Below are 21,205 nucleotides of genomic sequence, written 5' to 3'. Positions count from 1 at the left end.
AGACAGAGAGAGGGTGACACAGAATCAGAATCCAAAGCAGGCTCCAGGCTCTGAGCTGTCAGCACAGAGACCGATGCAGGGCTCAAACCCAAGAACTGTGAGATCATGACCTGAGCTGAAGTTGGATGCTTGACTGACTAAGCCACCCAAGCGCCCCCAGAGTTTCAGGTTTTTAAGAAGAAAAGACTTAAGGAGATGAATGGTGGTGAAGGTTTCATAATAATGTACTTAATGCCAATAAACCATGCACTTAAAAATGGTTGATTGTTATAGAGCAAAGGTTTGGATGCCCCCCAAATTCACATGTTGAAACTTTTACCCCCAGTGTGATGGTATTTGAAGGTTGGGCCTTTGGGGGGTAATCAGGTTTAGATAAGGTCTTGAGGGTGTGGTTCCCATAATAGGATTACTATCCTTATAAAAAAAAAAAAAAAGAGGAAGAGAGACTAGAGCTGTCTCTCTCTCTCGCCAAATGAGGAAACAGGAAGAAGCATGTCCTCTGCAAGCCAGAAAAAGGGATCTCACCAGGAACCAAATTAGCTGGCACCTCTATCCTGGACTTCCCAGCCCTCAGAACTGTGAGAAGTAAACACGTCTTGTTTAAGCCACACATCCTATGGTATTTTCTTTTAGTAGCTTGGGCTAAGCCGGTGGCTAAAAAAGGTAATAAGATATACAAGGAGTTAGAAGTATTGATATTAGGAAGCTGAATGTAGGAAAATCAAAGATGTGATACAGGCAACCTCTATTTTCTCTGTGATAAGGAAGATGAGTCATCTGTTGTAATTAGAGGCAAAAAGACCAATGAAGGGTTTGAATATAATTAGGATAAGTTTAAAATACCTGACTGGTATATGATAAAGAAAGCCAGCTAGGAACAAAAAAGTATTGAACCCAGTTAAATGTCTAGACAAAGTCGGAATAGGGCAAGAAATCGGCAATATAATCTTTTACGATATTGTTTTGGTATTTATGAACGCCCACTGAAAAGCGTACTGGTGTGTGATATAATTAATTCTACAAATATGTCCTTTATCAGAATGTATTCGACATTATGTGTATTTGGGTTTGCTAAAAACTGAAAGTACTTACTACTGATAATTAATGATTATTTCCAAGATCTACAAAATCATTGAAAATTTGGACAAATTATATCGAACCCAGTCCACAGCTGGCCGGTATTACTCCTTGAAACTCTAATAGCCAATATTAACAGCTACTATCAACTGAATGCTTGAACTGGGTTCCAGGAATTTTGTTTCGTGCTCTACATGTCTTAATTCATTTAATCCTAATGATTTTATAAGAGAAGTACTCTTATTGCCAAGGAATTGAAAATTCTGGACTTTGTAAGAGCTAACATTTATTCGTCCATTCCTTCATGCCAGATATCTTTATGCGAATTATATTAAATAGTCCTCATTATTACCTTATTAAATAGTACTAGTATGTGAATTTATATGTATATCCACAGGCATAAAGAGATTAACAACTATTCCCGGATGATAGGGCAAGTAAGCCTTCTCTTAGGATTCAAGCCTAGACAGACAATTGAACTCTGTTGTACTGATTCGGACAGTGAGTTCTACACTTGGTTCTGAACTGTTGGTGCAAAGTCTGTTAACCCTATTTTAGTTTTAAGTTAGCTTCGATGAATTATTTCTTCAACGTGTAATTTGTTGGAATAATGTTCTGAGAGTCCAAGCTTAGAAAAACCTAATGAAACAAACCAAAACTACGGCTCTTGAAACTTACACTAGGCTGGGGTTTACTGCTTGTAAGCAAAGTGGTATACTTGTCTAAAATAGGACTCTTATAAACAACTTCAATTCCTTTAAACATACTCTTAACAATGACTATTACTTTACACGGAAGCATCAGCAAAAGATTGAGCTCAAGCTCTTTTCTTGACAGAGTCGAAAAATAGTCACTAGCTCTGAATCAGTGAGATGTCCTGTGTCTGCACGACAGACCCGAACTCATCAACGGTTCGGGGCAAATTACGTTAGCTTCCAGTCTAGATGGCATTTCAAGTGGATTGTAAAACACTTACTTCTTAAAATAGATTGCTGGAACCTCATTCACATTCTTTACTTTTTTCACTCATATTCTTTATGTGGAAATGCCAAACTAGAGAATTCCCCCAAGCCCGCCTGCTGAGTCCACAGCTGAAGCACACATGAAAAAGCCTAGCTCTTATCGTCTGCTTCTCTCTCTCCGAACTGCTCTTTCTTCCTCCGTGTGCCTTTGCTTTGCAAGTGTTTCTCACCGGTTCTGCACCAAGCCTGTGACACTGTCTGCGAGTTCTTACAGAGAAACCATAAAGTGTATAGCTATCAGTAAGGGGTCAATTCTGTATCCAGGGCTATGGACGGGTTGTTTCTTACCAGACCCCCAAATCAACTTCCAACTACCTTCCCATTTCATTTTGGTTCTTGGGACCTCTTTCATAACCATCAGCAGACATTTTTCAAGGGAGAGAGACAGATAAGGAGGTATGCTATACAATCATCCAAACTAAACATACATTCTCTTGTGGAAAAATTAGGTTATCTACATGTCTAGAATAAATTCTCTGATATACACTTTGTGTTGGCCACTTATCCTAATTAAGGCACGTTTTAAAAGCCATCTTTTTAGGGGCACCTGGGTGACTCAGTCGATTAAGCATCCAACTCTTGATTTCAGCTCAGGTCATGATCTCACAGTTCGTGGGATCAAGCCCTGTGTCAGGCTCTGTGCTGACAGCATGGAGCCTGCTTGGGATTCTCTCTCCCTCTCTCTCTGCCCCTCCACTTCCCACACATGCACTCTCTGTCAAAAATATATTTAAAAATACATTTTCTTACAAATAGGTTTATAAAAGGCTTATCATTCTTACTACCTTTTCCTTACCATCTATAATTTTAAAAAATAAGAATTCCTTATTCTGTATAATTTTAAGTTTAAAATACTGAGTCTTATATCCATGCTCTTCTCTCTCGTTTGAATGTTTAAAAATTATAAAGCCCAGGGGCACCTGGGGGTCTCAGTCGGTTAAGCATCGACTCTTGATTTCAGCTCAGGTCATGATCTCATGGTTTGTGGGATCGAGCCGCAGGTCAGGGCTCTGTGCTGACAGTGCAGAGCCTGCTTGAGATTCTCTCTCTCTCTCTCTCTCTCTCTCTGCCCCTGCCCTGCTGTCTCTCTCAAAATAAATAAGTAAACATTAAAAAAATCATAAAGCCCATGCCACTTTATTTACCTCCAAGTCGTGCTCTGATGGAAATGTCCGGTGTTGCCCTGGAATCCCATCTCCTGTCTTGTTTTAGTTCTTCTAATAAAATTTTTTGCCTTTTCAGTGTTGTTTGAAATCCTGTGTCTGGCCTGGGAACTCGATGCTGCGGTTTCACGTCACTGAAATCCACCAGGTTTGGTATGGTTCTGCCAATGCCAGGTTTTAAATCAGCATCACCACCAGGACTCAAAAACCCTGAACAGGGATCACCCAAGGGCACATCATCCCGAAGTGGAAATAGTGGATAATCTTGCCCATATGGCGGGGGATAAGGATAGTGTAAATGATAGTCTGGCATGACTGAAGGGGGATAAGGGTGAAACTTAAGAAAAGTAGGATTGCATTTCTTTTCAATTCTGCCATGGTCATGTCTGTCCTCGACGCCTTTCACAAAAGGCATGTTCATTTTTCTTAAGAGATCGCAGTAGTGCGGGTAATCTACATTCTCAACAGCCTTTGCTCCTGGAAGGATGGACCTTTCAGAAATACTGATCTTTCCAGGTGTGCACTGTGAATCCATATCCACGCTCTTTAGAATTTTGGCTGACTATAAATGAAGCTCTTCTGATGACGCCTTTCTCTTTTACTATAAAACTTACTATTTCCAATAATTGAGGATTGGTTAATCTAACCTAAAGTTGTTGATTTGGTTTTCTAAATGTTGATAGAGTAGGTTTTCTTCTTTTTTTTTTTAAGGTAGATATTTTTTCCCTACCAAAAGAAGTAGATAGGGCAGTAAGGGATGAGGACAGAAAATAATAGAACAAAAGAGAGTCCTTGTTGCTTGGCACAAGAGAGTCCTTGTTGCTTGGCAACGGCTAGAACTGTAACACATTGGACAAGTTAGTGTATATGTCATAATTTAATTCTTAGGAAAGACAAAAATGGCCTTGTTAGTAGTGTTTTCATGATAGTTTCCTCCCCACTGCTCAGGAAAATGGTGCTCAGTTGTCACTTATTTCTAAATTTTTCCATAACTTGACATTTTATGGGTAAATGATATTCAATAAAGAGTATAAAGCAGCTAATCAACTGACAGTATATTTTTAAAATCTATATCTAACTAAAATTTTTACCTTATAGACCTAATAAATTATAAAACTCACTACCTGAATAAATATAAATGTAAAGCAAAAAATGAACATGTATTATATCATAGGTAACTCAGTGCACATAATTTTTAAGAAACATAAGTAATTAAAGTCAAAGCACAAGTTCATCTTTAAAATATCTATTTATTTTTTTGGGAGAGTACCAGCAGGGGAGGGGAGGGAGAGGGGGACAGAGGATCTGAAGCAGGCTCTGTGCTGACAGGCTGACAGCAGTGAGCCCGATGTGGGGCTCGAACTCACGAACCACAAGATCATGACCTGAGCCGATGCTCAACTGACTTGAGCCACCCTGGTGCCCCACAAGTTCATCTTTAAAATACACTAAATTATTTTGCGTTTTTGCTACCAATGTACAGAATAGGAACAATGGAATTTTTCAAAGCATTTCTGAAAAACAGAGTAAGATACCAGTTATTAGCTCACATACGAAAAAGGACACCATTAACAAATTGGTCATTTAAAAGCTCATTTCAATGAGATAATTTGGTCTTGTATGAAAACTGCTGCCACAGGAATTCCAAATATTGGAATTTGGGCACAGGGTTCACAGCATCCCTAATGGAGAAAAAAAAAATGCAAGTTTGAGTGAGAAAGCTACTTTCATATTTCTTGCAATCAGCTTTCCATCTTCATAATCACACCACACATTAACTACAACCTCCAATATTACATCCTACTCTCAGGTTGAATATTAGGAATTTACCCAGTAGAACAAGGTAGGAGGGATGATGAACTGAAACAAATTCTCAATGGCAGAAAACAAAAGCCAATAGCAGCCACAAGTCCAGCTGGCAAAAATCGTATCTTTCAGGTTTACCAGTTTATAAAAATTAAGAGGAGTTTTAACAGGGCATATACCGAGCCATAGTGATTGGGGACACTATTCAGTAAGATACGACCAAAATGCTGGCTGGATCCAAATCATACTGAAACATGCTTGAGAACACTAAATTTAATTCAAACCTGTATATAGATTAGAAAGTCTTTTGGGGGAGAGGCTGGATGGCTCAGTTGGTTAAGTGTCTGACTTCGGCTCATGTCATCATCTCATGGTTCAGGAGTTCAAACCCCAAGTTGGGCTCTGTGCCAACAGCTCAGAGCCTGGAGTCTGCTTCATATTCTCTGTACCTCTCTGTCTCTGCCCCTCCCCAGTTCCCACTGTCTCTGTCTCTCTCTCTCAAAAATAAACATTAAAAAAAAGTTAAAAAAAAGAGTGTTTTAAAAAAGAACTAAAAACAAAAAGTTTCTAAAGATGTAAATCCACTCAGTGAAATAAACTGTACTGTATACAGTTTACCAAACAATTAACACATGCATAAAAATAGCCAGAAAACTCAAGGAACATCCTGGTGCTTTTCCAGAAATAGCCTTTGTTCCTTTCTGCTTTGTTCTGCTTTCTGCTTTCTCCCTGGACCCCCCTCCCCCTCTCCCTCTTTTTAAATTTATACCTATTTGAATGCCTACTGTATGCCAGGAACTGTCCTAGGAGTGAGGTTAAAATGGTGGCAAAACAGACAAGAGCCTAACTACGAATATGTAAATCAGGGCAGCTGTAAGACAGCAGGGGGCAGTGATATCTGTGATCAGAACACTTGGAAAGGCGTTAAATCTTTGGGATAACACTAGCAACCAAGTGAGGGGTTTAGGTGGTTAGGCGGTTAATTTTAAATCCCTCCACTGGAGCCCAGCATATCCAGGGACTGTTTTCAGTCCACTGAGGAGCATTCATTTCTTCCTGTTAAAGCGAACACTACACGTCACTGTTAGACACTGTCCTCAGTGGCTTATGCTTCATTCATTGATGTGTTTGCATCAACTGCATAAGATCTATTTCTGTCGTAGCGCTGCTCCCGTTAAGTGACTCCTTCCAGCTGCAGAAAAGCTGGGCGCGATTCTCTTAAACACGCTGCGGCCATAAATGCTCATAGGTGGTGTCACACACTCTCCTGAACTTGGGTGATAAAACACAATCTTCCAGGCTCAGTGCAGCACAGAAGTCAACCTCCTCTAAGGTGGTTTCCTCTGTTCTTCCCACGAAGCTTCTCTCTGGGGCTGCGAGGTCTTACTTTCGATCCCACCTGGTGCGTGTGCACTTCCCTCCCAATCAAGCGCCATCTGTCCATCAAACACCGGCAGCTGACATTCGACACCAGGCTGTCCTCGGCGGGTGGTCGTGCGTCCCACTCACTCAGTTCCCACCGCCTGCTGCCCAGGGCTGGCCCGGGTGCTGAGCCTCACGAGGCGGCCTCGCTCGGCCCGCCAACGCGCACTCAAAGGGAGGGGCGCGGGCGGGGGGTGGGGGGCGGTCCGCGGTGCTCCTCCCGCTCCAGAACCTTCAGCAGGGCGCTCCCCCTCCCCACAGCTCCCCGGGCGGCGCCGAGGTCCCCGGGGCGCAGCCGGGGCGCTGCACGGCGGGCGGCACCGCGCCCCAGAGGTTGGCGTCGAGGGACGCTGGCCACGCGGCCGGCCCGGCCCCGCCCCAGGCCCCGCCCCGCGGAAGCGGTGACCCATCCTTCCGGCCTCCCTTCCGGTCCGGGCCGGTGGGCGCGCGCCGCTTAACGACCTTCTGCGCCGACGGTCGGCAGGCGGCGGCGGCGAGTGGATGGAGGCCTCGGGCCCCGGCCGGGCGCGGCGGGGCTGGCGGCGGGCCCGGGCCGCGGGCTCCCCGCTCTCCCGGGCCGCGGTCGTCCTCCTGCTCTCCGCCTTCGTGGCGCGGGCGTCCTCGTCAGGTGAGGCGCCGGCGCCCGGGCGGCGGGCTCCCCCCCTCTCCTCCCCGGGTCACGTGCGCCCGCCGAACCGAAGAAACTCCGGTACCGGCCAGGGTGGGGGGTGTGTTTTCGTGGAAACCCGCGGGGGAACGCGCGTTTGCGCGGGGCAGCGGCTGACTCCGTACAGGCAGCAGGGCTCCCGGGTTTGAAGTCAGATGGGCTGTGAAGCAGCTCCCCGATTGGCCCCGGGCGGTTGTCGGCCCCACAGGGGGTTGGTTGCACACGGAGCTTTGTGATCATCCGTGGTCGCGGGGCTCCATCTACTGGTTTTAGCCGTAAAACGGGGGAGAGACTGGGATGTTCAAGGGTTTGACGTGTTCCCGCCGCCCTTTGTCGCCCTCTTTGTGCCCCAAGAAGTTCCATCCTGTTTTCAAAATGTTATTTCGGTTATTGGCCAACACAAAAGTGAAGCGGGAGTTTCAGCCAGTGTCCTGTAACTGGAAAGGTGGTGGCTGCGTTGTTTAGCCTTCAAATGTTGGACTCTTTTTTTTTTTTTTTTTAATAAAGTCTCTCCCAGAATCGAATAATAAAAAGCACAAAAGGGAGTTCCTTAAAATGCTACAAGTTGTACAAAAGAAGAGAAATGAGAAAAGAAGTCCTCCAGGAATGTAATTGTAGAGGGACTGTGGAGGAAGGCATGGGCTAAGGAGGAGAAAGGAAAGAAATGGAGTGAATAGACATTCCGAGGTATTCCAAAGTCTAGGTGTCAGGGCTCCTAAGGTTCTAGGATATGTAAGGAGTAGTCCGTAACCTTTAATTACTCAGTAGGAGAAGGATGCTTCTTGACCCTGACCCCTGGTCTTAATGCTAGATGTGATGGGGTGTGTGTGAGCTACCTGTTGATCCGATGACAAGATCAGACCTGAGGATAGAATAAATAGAACAAAGCAGGCAGTGTCTAGTATGTAAGCTCTGAATAGAAAAGACTGATATTTACATAGCATCTGATGGTTTGGGTTCAGCCCCTACAGTAACTGTAAATCTGCAGTTCAGTCCCATTTTGCAGATGAGAAAACTGAAGATGCTAGAGTTTAAGGTGCCTTTCCTAAGACCAGTAAGTGGTTTTCTGACTTTGAATATCATACTTGTTTCTTTGCACTCTCCTCCCTCTCTGTTAAATGTTTTTGGGTATATGCCTTACTGCGTTTTTTTTATAGTGCTCCTACGACTTGATCAGTGCACACTGTTATGCCCATTTGCTCATTCAGCAACGACTGAAGAATATCAGAATATATTGTACGCAACTATTATTATTTAGTTTGTACCATGTGCAAGATGCTTGGTACTGGTTCTTCATAGGTTGACACAAACATAGGTTCTACCATCGATGGAGTCTATAACAAGAAAAATCACATGTGTACATAAAGAACTGTAATACAATGTACAGTGCGTGTCATTGAAGAGGTGCTGGTGATGGAAGCGAGGGAAAGTAAGTGATCAGGACATACAGGTTTCAAGGAAGAGGGACTTGTGATTTGGGTCTTGAGGCGTGGGGCATTGGGACTTTAAAAACAGAGTTTTCTGAGTGGATGTAGAAAAAAACCAGGGACGAGATATAGTAGGGGGAAGCAGCGAGTAGAGTAATTTCGCTGGCATCTCTTCAACCGAGATCAAATATACTCTACTAAAGAATACCCTGGAATTTCTAATGAAGCAGATTGCTAATCGTTTGTTTTTGTTCTTGATAGTTGGATATTTGATTCGATTACCAAGAGGTTTTCGCTTGACCCAGGATACAGTGAAAATAGTGGGATCGTCAAATTTTCCAGGTATTAACGAATAGATGTTCAGTAATTTTAAGGAAGTATTTATCATTTGTTTAGGTTTTATCAATCTCGTCCAAAAGGCTAATGTTGTCCAGACACCCTAGTCTCCTAAGGCTCTTTTCCTTCTATGGAAATGGATTTGAATTGTTTCCATATAGTTTTATTCATCTAGGTCTGATTCTGTTTGCTGTAATTGCTTAAGTGGGCCAAGTATACTTATTTCTAGAAGTCATGTAATTAAAGTTGCCTATAGTGTTTCTGCTTGTTATTGTATAATTTTAGCCATGATATTAAATGTATGCAGTTCAAATATGCTACAGTTTTTTCAGTTGAAAAGGGTTTTGGATTTATAAGCTTTTGCAATAGTCACATGAGAAGCATAGCAGCTAAAACTTTTTTTTTTTTTTTTAACTGAGGTAAAGTCACATGCCTTAAAATTCCTCCTTGGAAGTGTACATTCCAGTAGCTTTTAGTATATTGACAAGGTTGTGTAACCATCAGCAGTATGTAATTTCACAACATTTTGGTATCTCCACAAAGAAATGCCATGCCCATTAAGCAGTCACTCTCCAGCTGCTGGAAACCACTAATATCCTATTAATTTGCCTATTCTGGACCTTTATATAAGTGGAATCATACACTCTGTGCTGCTTTGCATCTGGCTTCTTTTACTTATTATAATGTTTTTGAGGCTCATTCATGTTATAGAAAGTATCCACACATCATTGGTTTTTGTGGCTGAATAATATTCTATCCTATGGATGCACCATGGTTTCCACTTTTTGACTATTTTGAATAATGCTGTTACAAACATTCCTGAAAAGTTTCTGTGTGATCACGTTTTAAATTCTTAATATACACCTGGAACATATGGCAACTCTATGTTTATTTGAGGAACTGCTGAACTATTTTTCAGAGAGTCTTCATTATTTTACTTTCACATCAGCAAGGTATGAGGACTCAAATTTTACAGCATCCTTCCCAGCATTTGTTATTATTCATCTTTTTCAATCATAGCTAACCTAGTGTCTGTGAAGTGGGTTTTCATGTGGTTTTGAGTTGCATTTCCCTAATGTCTAATGATGTTTAAGATCTTTTCATGTGTTTAATGGACGTTTGGTTATCTGCTTTGCATAAATGCCCAAGTCCTTTGCCCATTTTTTAGTTGAATATATATATATATATATATATATATATATATTTTTTTTTTTTAATTGAGTTGGAAGAGGTTTTTTCTTTTTTTTCTTACATTCTGGATGCTAAACCCTTGTTAGATATTTGATTTACAAATAATTTCTCCAATACTATAGATTGTATTTTCTTTTTTTCCTTAGTAGAATCTTTATATTATTTTTTAATATAATTTATTGTCAAGTTGGCTCACGTACAGTGTATACAGTGTGCTCTTGGTTTTGGGGGTAGATTCCCGTGATTCATCAGTTACACACAACACCCAGTGCTCATCCCAACAAGTGCCCTCCTCAATGCCCACCACCCATTTTTCCCTCTCCCTGACTCCCCACGTCCACCCTCAGTTTGTTCTCTGTATTTAAGAGTCTCTTATGGATTCGCCTCTCTCCATCTCTGTAACTATTTTTTCCCTGCCCTTCCTCCATGGTCTTCTGTTAAGTTTCTCAAGTTCCACATATGAGTGAAAACATATAATATGTGTCTTTCTCTGACTGACTTACTTTACTTAGCATAAGACCCTCCACTTCTATTCACGTTGCTGCAAATGGCAGGATTTCATTCTTTTTCATTGCTAAGTAGTATTCTGTTGTCTATATAAACCACATCTTCTTTATCCATTCATCAGTTGATGGACATTTAGGCTCTTTCCATTTTTTTCCAACATAATTTGGCTATTGTTGAAAGTGTTGCTATAAACGTTGGGGTACATGTGCCCCTATGAATCAGCACTCCTTTGGATAAATTCCTAGTAGTGCTATTGCTGGGTCGTAGGGTAGTTCTAATTTTTTGAGGAACCTCCACACTGTTTTCTTAGAGCGGCTGCACTGTGGATTGTGTTTTCACTTAAAAAATTTTTTTTAAAGATTTTAAATTTTAATTCCAGTATAGTTAACATACAGTGTTGTATTAATTTCAGGTGTACAATATAGTGATTCAACAATTCTATAAATTATTCAAAACCTATCAAGATATGTGTACTCTTAATCCCCATCACTTATTTCACCCATCCCCCCAATGCACCTCCCTCTGGAAACCATCAGTTTGTTTTCTATAGTTAAGAGTCTGTTTTTGGTTTCTTTCTCTCTCTCTCTCTCTCCCTCTCTCTCTCTTTTGTGTAGTTTTATGGTTTTATTAACACAAACACAATGTGCACACAAGTTGTCTATTCATTTTCTTTGCTGCACAGACTGGCATTGGGATTTGTGACTCTGATGGCCAGCTGGGCTGCTCTTTCCACAATGGCTTTGCCATTCTTAGAAGAGACATTGGGAGCAGTTTCTGCACATAAGACTAGTTGCACGTCAGCAGCTCTTCAAGCTCCTTGACGTTGTGGACCAGGAACTTCTGGAAGTCACTCCAGTGTTGGGCATCAGGATCTGGCCCTTGAATCTCCTGCACACCCTGTCCCGATCCCCTGGGTTTCTGCTATTGCACTTCATTTTGACATATCAGTCTGACTGGTGCTGGATGAACTTCATGGTCCTCTTCTTAACGATCTTGGGCTGCACCAGGGGTCTGAGGGTGGCCTTGATGACTGTGCCAAGGAAGAGTGGGGGGAGGGACTTCTTTGTTCATTTGTAAGCAACCCAAATGACCGTTGTTAGATGAATAGGTAAAGGAGATGTGATACATATACACAATGGAATATTACTGAGCCCTAAAACAGAATGAAATCTTGTCATTTGCAAGGATGTGGATGGAGCTAGAGAGTATAATACTAAGTGAAATAAGTCCGTCAGAGGGAGAGTCAAATACCATATGATTTCACTCGTATGTGGAATTTAAGAAATAAAGCAAACGAACAGACTTTTTTTAGTTTTTTAATAGTGTGCTTTAAAGCACACATCTTAAACTCTGATAAAGTCTGGTTTTTATTTTTTTCTTTAGTACCAGTGTTTTCAGTGCTATATCTTGGAAACAGTCCTCTAATCAACAGTCATAAAGTTTTATTTCTGTATTTTCTTATAAGAATTTTATAGTTTTGGCCCTTACATTTAGGTCTTTGATCCCGTTTTGAATTAATATTTGCATATGGTACGAGATAGGGGTCAAAGTTCATTCTTTTGCATGTGGACATCCAGTTGTTCCAGTACCATTTCTTCAAGAGACTTTTCTTTCTCTGTTGAATTTTCTTGGTGCCTTGTTGAGTAGAAGTTTGCCATAGATGTATGAATTTTTTCTGGACTCTAAATTCTATTTCATTGCTAGCGGTCCTTTTGCCGGTACTATGCTGTCTTGATTGCTGTTTTGAAATCATTAAGTGTGAGTCATTCAAATTTGGTCTTTTTCAAGATTGTTTCGGCCATTCTGGGTCTCTTGCAATTCCATATTAATGCTAGAATCAGGTTGTCCATTTCTGTAGAAAAGCCCATTGGGATGTCAGTAGGAATTGCATTGAAAGTGTAGATCAATTTTTGTAGCGCCACCAGCTTAACCATATTCGTGAACATAGGGTGTCTTTCCATTTATTTATTCTTCAGTTTCCCTCAGTGATGTCTTCTAGCTTTCAGTGTACAAGTCTTGTGCCGCTTCTGTTAAATTTATTTCTAAATGTTTTATTCTTTTTGATGCTGTTGTAAATGGAACAGTTTTCATTATTTAGGTTTTGGATTGCTCATTGCTATTATGTAAAAATATAATTGAATTTTTCACATCGATGTTGTGTCCTGTCACCTTACTGAATCATTTATTTAGCTCAATTTTTTTAGTTGGTGGGGAAGTCATTTCTTAGGATTTTCAGATAGAGATAGTTTTATTTTTTCCTTTCCAATATGGATGCCTTTTATTTTCTTGCCAGTTGCTCCAGCCAGAACCTTCCGTTCCATATTGATAATAGATATGTGTGTCTTAGTCCTGATCTTAGGGGGAGGGAAAGGTTTTAGTCTTTCACTATTAAGTATGGTGTTAGCTGTGACTTTTTAAAAAAATTTTTTTTGTTAATGTTTATTTTTGAGAGAGACAGAGACAGAGCATGAGTGGAGGAGGGGCAGAGACAGAGGGAGACACAGACTCTGAAGCAGGCTTCAGGCTCTGAGCTGTCAGTACAGAGCCCGACGCAGGGCTCGAACTCATGGACCGTGATATCATGACCTGAGCCGAAGTTGGACACCCATCCGACTGAGCCACCCAAGCGCCCCAGCTGTGACTTTTTTGTAGATGTTATTTATCAGATTGAGAAAATCCCTTCTGTTCCTAGTTTGTTGAGTGCTTTTATTGTGAAAGGGTGTTGCATTTTGTTAAATGCTTTTTCTGCATACATTGAGATGATCGTGTGTTTTTTGTCCTTTATCTTACTGACATAATGTGGTATTACAGTGATTGATTTTTGTATTTTGAATTAGCCGTGCATTCCTGGGATAAATCCTGGTTTATTATGAAGCATAATTCTTTTTCATGCTGCAGGATTGGCTGCTACTATTCTGAGGCCTTTTATGTCTATATTCTTAGGGGAAGCAGTTCTATAGTTTTCTTGTGTTGTCTTTGTCAGAATTTGGCTTTAGGGTAATAGTGATTTGATAAAATGAGTTGGGACATGTTCCCTTCTCTTCTAATTTTTGGAAGAGTTTGTGAAGTATTGTTGTTAGTTCGACTTTACTTGTTTGGTGAAATTCGCCAGTGGATTCATCTGGTGCTGGGCTTTTCTTTATAGAAAGAGTTTTGATTACTAATTCAGTCACTTTCCTTGCTTTAGGTCTATTCAGACTTTGTTTTTCATTGTTTCTGGTGAGAAATCAGCTCATTTGAGGACCATATGTATGTAACAAGTTGCTTCTCTTGCTGCTTTTAAGAGTCTGTCTCTTGGGACTTGGGCAGATGATTATGATGTGTCTGGATGTGGATCCCTTTGAACCTGTCCTAGTTTGAGTTCATTGAGCTTTTTAGATGTGTTGATTCATGTTTTTCATCAGTTTGGGGGATTTTGCCATTGTTTCTTCAAATATCTTTATGCCTTTTGCTCTCCTCTCTTCCATGGGACTTTTATTATGTATATACTGGAGTGTTTGATGATTTCCCACAGGTCTCTGGGTACTGTTCATTTATCTTTATTTTTTTTTTTTCCCCTCTTTCTTACACTGGATACTCCCCAATTGATCTGTCTTGAGGTTTATGGATTCTTTTTTCTGCCTGCCTACATCTGCTTTTGATTCTTACAGTGAATTTTTCAATTCAGTTATTGTACTTTTTAATACAGAATTTCTTTTTTTTTTTTTTTTTTTTTGATAACTTCTGTTTCATTATTGATAATCTTTGTTGGGAAAGAAGACATTTTCATACCTTTTTTTTTTAGTACTTAAGACATAATGTTCTTTGATCATATTTAAAATAACTGTTCAGTAATTCCAAAATTTGGGCTTCCTCAGGGACAATTTCTATTGATTGCTTTCTTTTTTTCCTACCTATGACTATATCTCCCTGGTTTTTGTGTGGTTTTTTTTTTTTATGTTTCATATTTTTGGTTAAAAACTGGACTTTTTAAGTAATTTAATGTGGCAACTCTGGAAATCAGATATTGATGTTGTTGGTGTTTGCTGTTGTTGTTTGTATGTTTAATGACTTTTCTGAACTAATTCTTTACATTTTGTGTTGTTCGTCATGTAGCCACTGAAGTCGATGCTCAGTTAGCTTAGGCCAATCATTGGATGGAGATTTCATGAACACCACAGCCAGTCTCCTGGTCTTTGCAGAGGCTCTGCGAGCTGGTTGGGGCACACCCTAAATATTAGCTAGCCAGAGCATCAATTTCAGCCACACATTAAGAACTTAAGTTCTTGTTCTTGACTGAGCATGCTGAGTCTTAGGCATGCACCCCCCACACCCTGCCCTCTGCCCCATGCATGCATGTATGTGGTCTTCTGCTTTGCTAGGAATATGTTAGAACTTTCAAGCTCCTGTGGATGTCATTTCCAGCTTTTCCTCATAAGCTTATTGGTTGCCCTGCTGTTTAACCCAACTGTTACCCACTGCATCAGGCATTTATAAAGTTAAATGAAACTCTCTAGTTGCTTTTGAAAAATACTTTTTGGGAAAAGGCTTTTTATAGTGGTTGCGCTTTGCATTAGATCCAGCAAAGACAGCCTTGTAGGAAACTGCCAGAGAAGTCCAATAATGACAGTTCTCTGGGAAGGAAGCATAGAAGTCTCGCCAACTCTGTTGGCCCTTCTAGTGGCTACCAGGGTGCTGGTTCTTACAGTGATTGGTGTAGCAGTGGGCAGAGCTAAGGCAGAGCTAGGGAGGGGGGTGATGGGAATAAGGAAACTTACAGTGCTACCAGCGCACCTGGATCCTGCCACAAATCGCCACACAGTGGTTGGATTAAACAACACAATTTTATTGTCTCCCAGTTCTGGAGGGGAGAAGTTCAGTCACAGAGACAGGGTTGATTCTGCTTGAGGGCTGCGAGATCTGTACCAGTTCTCCTTTCATGGCTTGTGGGTGGCCATCTTCTTCTGCCTGTGTCTCTTCACATCACATCCCCTCTGTAATTTGTACGTGTGTCCAGATTTTCCCCTGGATAAGGGGTATTGGATGAGGCTTGCCGTAATGACTTCATTTTAACTTTATTACTTTTCTTTTTTTTTTTTTTAATGTTTATTTATTTTTGGGAGAGAGAGACAGCAAGCAGGGGAGGGGCAGAGAGAAAGGGAGACGCAGAATCCGAAGCAGGCTCCAGGCTCTCAGTTGTCAGCACAGAGCCCGACGCGGGACTCACACCCACAAACCGTGAGATCATGACATGGGCTGAAGTTGGACGCTTAACCGACTGAGTCACCCAGGCACCCCTAACTTGATTACTTTTCTAAAGACACTATGGCCAAATAAGTTCACATTCTGAGAACTTATTCTGGTGGTTAGAGCCTAAACATATGAATTTGGGGAGAGGCATAATTCAACCCATCATGCCAAAGATTCAGTTGTTTTTCTTGAGTAAACTTTTCATGAGTTGCTTCAAGTCTTTGAGTAATTTCCAGAGCTCTGAAAATGTTGATCCAGACAATTTCTGTCAGTTTTTGTATTACCTTTATGAAGGGGATAATTTTTAGAGTTCCTTACTCTGCCATTTTCACTGATATCACAACTTTTTATCACAGTTTTTGTTTTAAAACTCTAATTTCTAAACTTAAATTGTAAAACATGTATCACTGATTTCTTTTTTATTGCTTTTTAAATGGGGTATGATTACATTTATTCTTAATAGATGGACATTTCAGTTCAGTGTGGATTTCTTATAGCACATAGATTATTCTACAATGTTTTACTACTTGTGCCTACATCTTTATTTTAACATTTTTTTGTTTTTGAGAGAGATTGAGAGAGAGAGAAAGTGAGCAGGGGAGGGGCAGAGACAGAGGGAGACACAGAATCCGAAGCAAGCTCCAGGCTCTGAGCTGTGAGCACAGAGCCTGATGCGGGGCTCGAACCTACTAACTGTGAGATCATGGCCTGAGCCAAAGTCAGACACTTAACCGACTAAGCTACCCAGGCATCCTATAGAAAAAAATTGCTTAAAATTTAACAGCAATTAATGATAAAAAACAAATAATTTAAGCATACAGGGAACTTTCTTAACCTATGGAAGAATATCTATATCTAATAGCTATATTCAGGGGAGACTGGTTCAGTTGGTTAAGGGTTGGACTCTTGATTTCAGCTCAGGTTTCATATCAGGGTTGTAACTGTTGAAGCCTACTTAAAAAATGAAGGAGTGAATGAAGGAGTTCGTGAATGAAAGCTGCATTCAGTAACCATCACACTATATGGTGAAACTTGAGAGACCGTCTCAAGTTAGGCAGAGTTTTGATTCTTAGATACAACTCTTTACTGTACTGGATCACAAAAAGCTTTGTATTTGGTGAATCAGTGAAATGTTGGCATGCCAAAACCGTTTCTACTCATAAGCTGACTTATGAGTAAATTCAAGATAATTGAATCTTTACTGTGTTCCTTTTGTATCTCCTAAAGAATATAATTTTGGCTTGTTTAATGATCAGGATTCTTTGAATTTTAAAGCAAAGTGGGAAAAATGCTTAATAAAATCAAAGCATATATTTATTTTTTGACTTTTTAATCACATTATAACTTTCAAATTCAGTACTTTGTATCACATCAATGTGAATAGTTATTTTGCTAATATAAACAGATTTATTGGTTCCTTTCAGGTTTGGTGTCTTTGCAAAACAGATACAGTCTAGTATAGACTAGCTTTAATACTTTGTAATTAAAATAATATCCTGAGAATAAAATAAGTTAGTGTTATGAACTCTGCATAAAAGCCCAATGCATTATTTTCAGATTGGTAAACCCGCATACACCCCCAAGTATAATACATGTGTATATTTTTGAGTATTAGTGATCATATGGAATGCAGTGAAATTTAGTCCTTATCAAGTAATTGCAGTTACCCAAAGAAAAGTTATAAAAACATGCAACGCAAACTACAAAAATGTGAGGCATTATAGAGCATAAAATGATACAAAATATTATTGGAACATTTTAATGTTGTATTTTCAGTGAAAGTATATGTTATGCTTCATCAAAAGAGTCCACACGTGTTATGTGTAACCCAACGACTGCGAAATTCAGAACTGATAGATCCATCATTCCAGTGGCATGGGCCAAAAGGAAAAATTATTTCAGGTAGGCTTTTTGTTTCTATTATAATTCAATGGATATGTCTGAAATATACTCAGAACACAGAATAGTCATATCTCATATATATGTATATGTTTCCTCACTTGTTTTTTCCTGTGATTTCCCTTTGGAACAGTGCAGGTGGTATAGACATTTTTCACACATCTTAATCTGAGATAGAGACACTTGATGACTGTTTAAGAGTTTGGGGAATTCTCTGAGCACCTATATTCCACAAAAATGTTACTTTTTAAAAAGTTCTTAGAGCCATTTTGGTTTCTTCATTCAGACTTCTGTGAGTCAAGTGTGTACGAAGAAGCAGATATAATTCTGGTTTTTATTGACAATACAAATGAGCCCTTTGAGCTGCAGATTTATAAACATGGTTTTGTCTTAAACAGCACCACGTAGGGACAGCTCAGGTCTTTACTAGTAGAGTTTTTACATTTTTTGATCTTATGTTTCTTTCTGACTAACATCCATACCAATGTGGATTATATTTGAATTTAATTTCAATATTAGAATCTATTAAAAAAAAGATCGTATTTAGCTTTTCATACTTCGGTATTAAAAACATGCATTTAGATATACTGCATGGTTTGACCATGATTGTGTATTAATGTATGACTGGTGCTGTGCTTACGAAAGAGGAAACTTAGTAAATCAGTTACTCATCCAGAGGAGAAGACAGACTCGAGAGACACTGTGAATGGTAGCTTTATGGTTTCAATAAATTTTTGAGGAAACAAGATCTTAATCTCACGAAAGTATTTTTGTTCCACATAGAGATTACTGTTGGTATGACTGGTCTGATCAATATTTTCTCCATTCAACTTCTTTTGTTATTTTGAAATGCATTATCTTTTTTCTAATCTTTCATTTGCTGGTCTGTTTTTGCAGTGTAGTTTAAAAAATATAAATCAGTTTAGCTGTTCTTGTGTTCAGCCTTGCTAAATACCAGCTTAATGAATTTTCATCCTATGTGTTCAATGAAGCGCTTAATCATTTTCGCATACCATCCGGGAAGTTGTCTTTATTGCTCTGTTTACATCTGTTTACATTTTCTTTTTTCTTCCTTCCTTTCTTCCTCTCTTTCTCTCTCTCTCTCCCCCTCCCTCCCTCTCCCTACTGGTATTTGGAGTGAGTGCCTGTAGACGGAAACCTGGGGGTTTATTTTGTTATGGTGGTTGGGGCAAAGCATTATATTCATACCAAGACTTGGCTGAGGAAACATTCATAGGAAATACTTGTTTCGTAATATGTTTTAATTCATGTTTTTATATAATTGAATAACCTTAGCCGTACAGTTCTGAACTATTTATGCTGATTCTGAAGAAGCTCAAGGTTTAAATAGTTACTCCTCTCTAGGTGAGATGGTTCTTCAGAGTGAAGTACTCAGCTCTTAGTGAGAAGTACTCAGCTCTTAGTGAGTGCCTGCCTGGGAGCTGCGCTGTGCTAGGCTTTGTGTAATGTCTCTGCCTCATTGTACTCACATAGTAGGAATGGATTAGCAGAGATCAGTGACAAAAAATCCCAAGAGATCGGGCACTTAATAGAAATCAATGAAATGGGCCAGGTATAGAAGCATCCAGTACTGATGATGTGATCAGATTTTATTTTTACTGCTCTGTGATAGTAGCACATTATGTAGTACAAGCATGGAGGTTAGTATATTTTACATTTGGTGTTAAAACTCCATAAGTTCAAAAATAGAAGCATTTAAGTATTGAATTGTTCTTTTACAATTTGTTACTCCTTTGATTCGGAAATTGAAATCTGAAACATTTTCTTCTCTAAGATGCGTTGCCAGTCTTGTAGTTTATCTTGAAAAGTATAGTATGTGATTGAATTTTGAGTCCTGCAACTAAGAGCAATATTTTATTTTACTCACTTTCATAATGGAAAATAGATGTTCAGATGTGTAGTTATTTCCAAGTAAGGATAAAATCATGTTAGTACAGTGTTTTTTTTTGTTTTTTTTTGTTTTTTTTTATTTATAAAAACTATTCTCAGGAAATTCTGGTGTTGACATCATCATCATATTTGAGATTTCAGTACAGGATCACATCATAATTCACTGTCTACCAGTTTGCAGGCTCATTAGTTCTATCATTATCATTTCAGAAAGATCTGGAAATGTCTAATTTTCCTAAAGCTTGAAAAATGGAGAATCTTTTTGGACACTTATGAATATTCCAAAGATAGTTTCCCTAAAAGTTAGCAAAAGAAATTATGTAATTGTGTAATTACTTGCACATGCCCCTGGAGAGAAACACTCCGATTGTTTAGATGGGTTGTAAAATATAGGGGACCTATGTTAGATTTGTTCGGTCCCCCCCCACCCTGTCTCCCTACCTTCTCTCCCTCTTTCTCTTCTCGCCCCCACTCCTCCTCTGTTTGTCTTCCCATATTTTTTATTCACAAACAAAATGCATTTTTTGCAAAAAGACTTGTACGTCTTACCCCAACCCTGATCCCAACCTGATGAATTAACTCTTCTTGGTGGGTGGACTTCCCCACTTTTCTAAATATATCTAAGCACATACACACACGAGTTTTACCCTGTAACTACACTCTTATTATTCTTCTTGAGATTGAAGATGACATTCTATCCTTCCTTACTATTTTTTATTGAATGAATCACATCATGTGTACAGATGTATATAAGATATATGCAAGTCACGATACGGTAAAACAGACATCCTAGAACCTGCAGGATACACCGTTACGAAGACCGTTGCACTCCTAATAAGATGCTTAAAAATCCCATTTTTCTGTCCCCAAACACTGGTCAGGTAAACACTACTGTGAACATTTACAGAATTATTCCCTGGCTTTTCTTTATGTGTTTGTCATGTGTATAAATATACCCCACAGACACGTTTATCCATACTGACCGCCCTCTGCAGTAAAGTACAGTCATTCTGTCCATTTTGGGTGTGAAAAAACTGAGGCATTGAGAGAATAGGATGCTTACTGAAGTCCTGGGCCTCTGAAGTCCAGCTTCAGAGTTCACAGATACAGTCTAAGTGAGGGAGGAATGGGATTTTGATTTTCCCTTTTCATCATTTTGTGAGTTTTTGGTTTTTTGTATCTTTTAAAGAATTTGCCCAATTTAGAGTCTTCTTTCAACTTGTTGAATTTATGTGCATAAAGTAGTTACGATACTGTCTTACTTTTTTTTTAATATATTCAGGATCTATATGATGTGCCCCATTCTGCCTGATGTTGGCTCTGTCTTTTCTCTTTCATTTTGGTCTCTCTGAATACAGGTTTAAAAATTTTACCAGTCTTGGGATGCCTGGGTGGTTCAGTTGGTTCAGTGACTTCAGCTCAGTTCATGATCTCAAGGTTCCTGAGTTCGAGCCCCATGCCAGTCTCTGTGCTGACGGCTCAGACCCTGGAGTCTTCTTTAGATCCTGTGTTTCCCTCTCTCTCTGCCCCTCCCCTGCTCGCACTCTC

The 21,205-nt window shown here is 39.8% G+C and overlaps 2 protein-coding genes across 4 annotated transcripts in view; one reads left to right on the top strand and one right to left on the bottom strand.

Annotated features, from left to right (window-relative positions):
* Positions 1-4,061, bottom strand: part of SPATA48 (spermatogenesis associated 48) — a 52,822-nt gene extending 48,761 nt beyond the window's left edge. For both annotated transcript variants that reach the window (XM_019451000.2, XM_019450999.2), the window contains exon 1: positions 3,245-4,061. In XM_019451000.2, coding sequence (XP_019306545.2) covers positions 3,245-3,797 — 553 coding nt within the window. In that variant the 5' untranslated portion in view covers positions 3,798-4,061. The remainder of the gene's footprint in view (positions 1-3,244) is intronic.
* Positions 4,062-6,982: 2,921 nt separating this feature from the next.
* Positions 6,983-21,205, top strand: part of ZPBP (zona pellucida binding protein) — a 114,681-nt gene continuing 100,458 nt past the window's right edge. Inside the window, exons 1-3 of one of the 2 annotated variants that reach the window (XM_019451001.2) lie at positions 6,983-7,118; positions 8,846-8,926; positions 17,624-17,749. In XM_019451001.2, the coding sequence (XP_019306546.1) occupies positions 6,992-7,118; positions 8,846-8,926; positions 17,624-17,749 (334 nt within the window). In that variant the 5' untranslated portion in view covers positions 6,983-6,991. The remainder of the gene's footprint in view (positions 7,119-8,845; positions 8,927-17,623; positions 17,750-21,205) is intronic. The other variant, XM_019451003.2, reaches the window with a different exon arrangement.

This window comes from Panthera pardus, unplaced genomic scaffold (assembly GCF_024362965.1).
Source record: "Panthera pardus isolate Hobbes unplaced genomic scaffold, ASM2436296v1 HiC_scaffold_8, whole genome shotgun sequence".
Lineage (NCBI taxonomy): Eukaryota > Metazoa > Chordata > Mammalia > Carnivora > Felidae > Panthera > Panthera pardus.
This window is presented reverse-complemented; position numbering and strand designations above follow the sequence as displayed.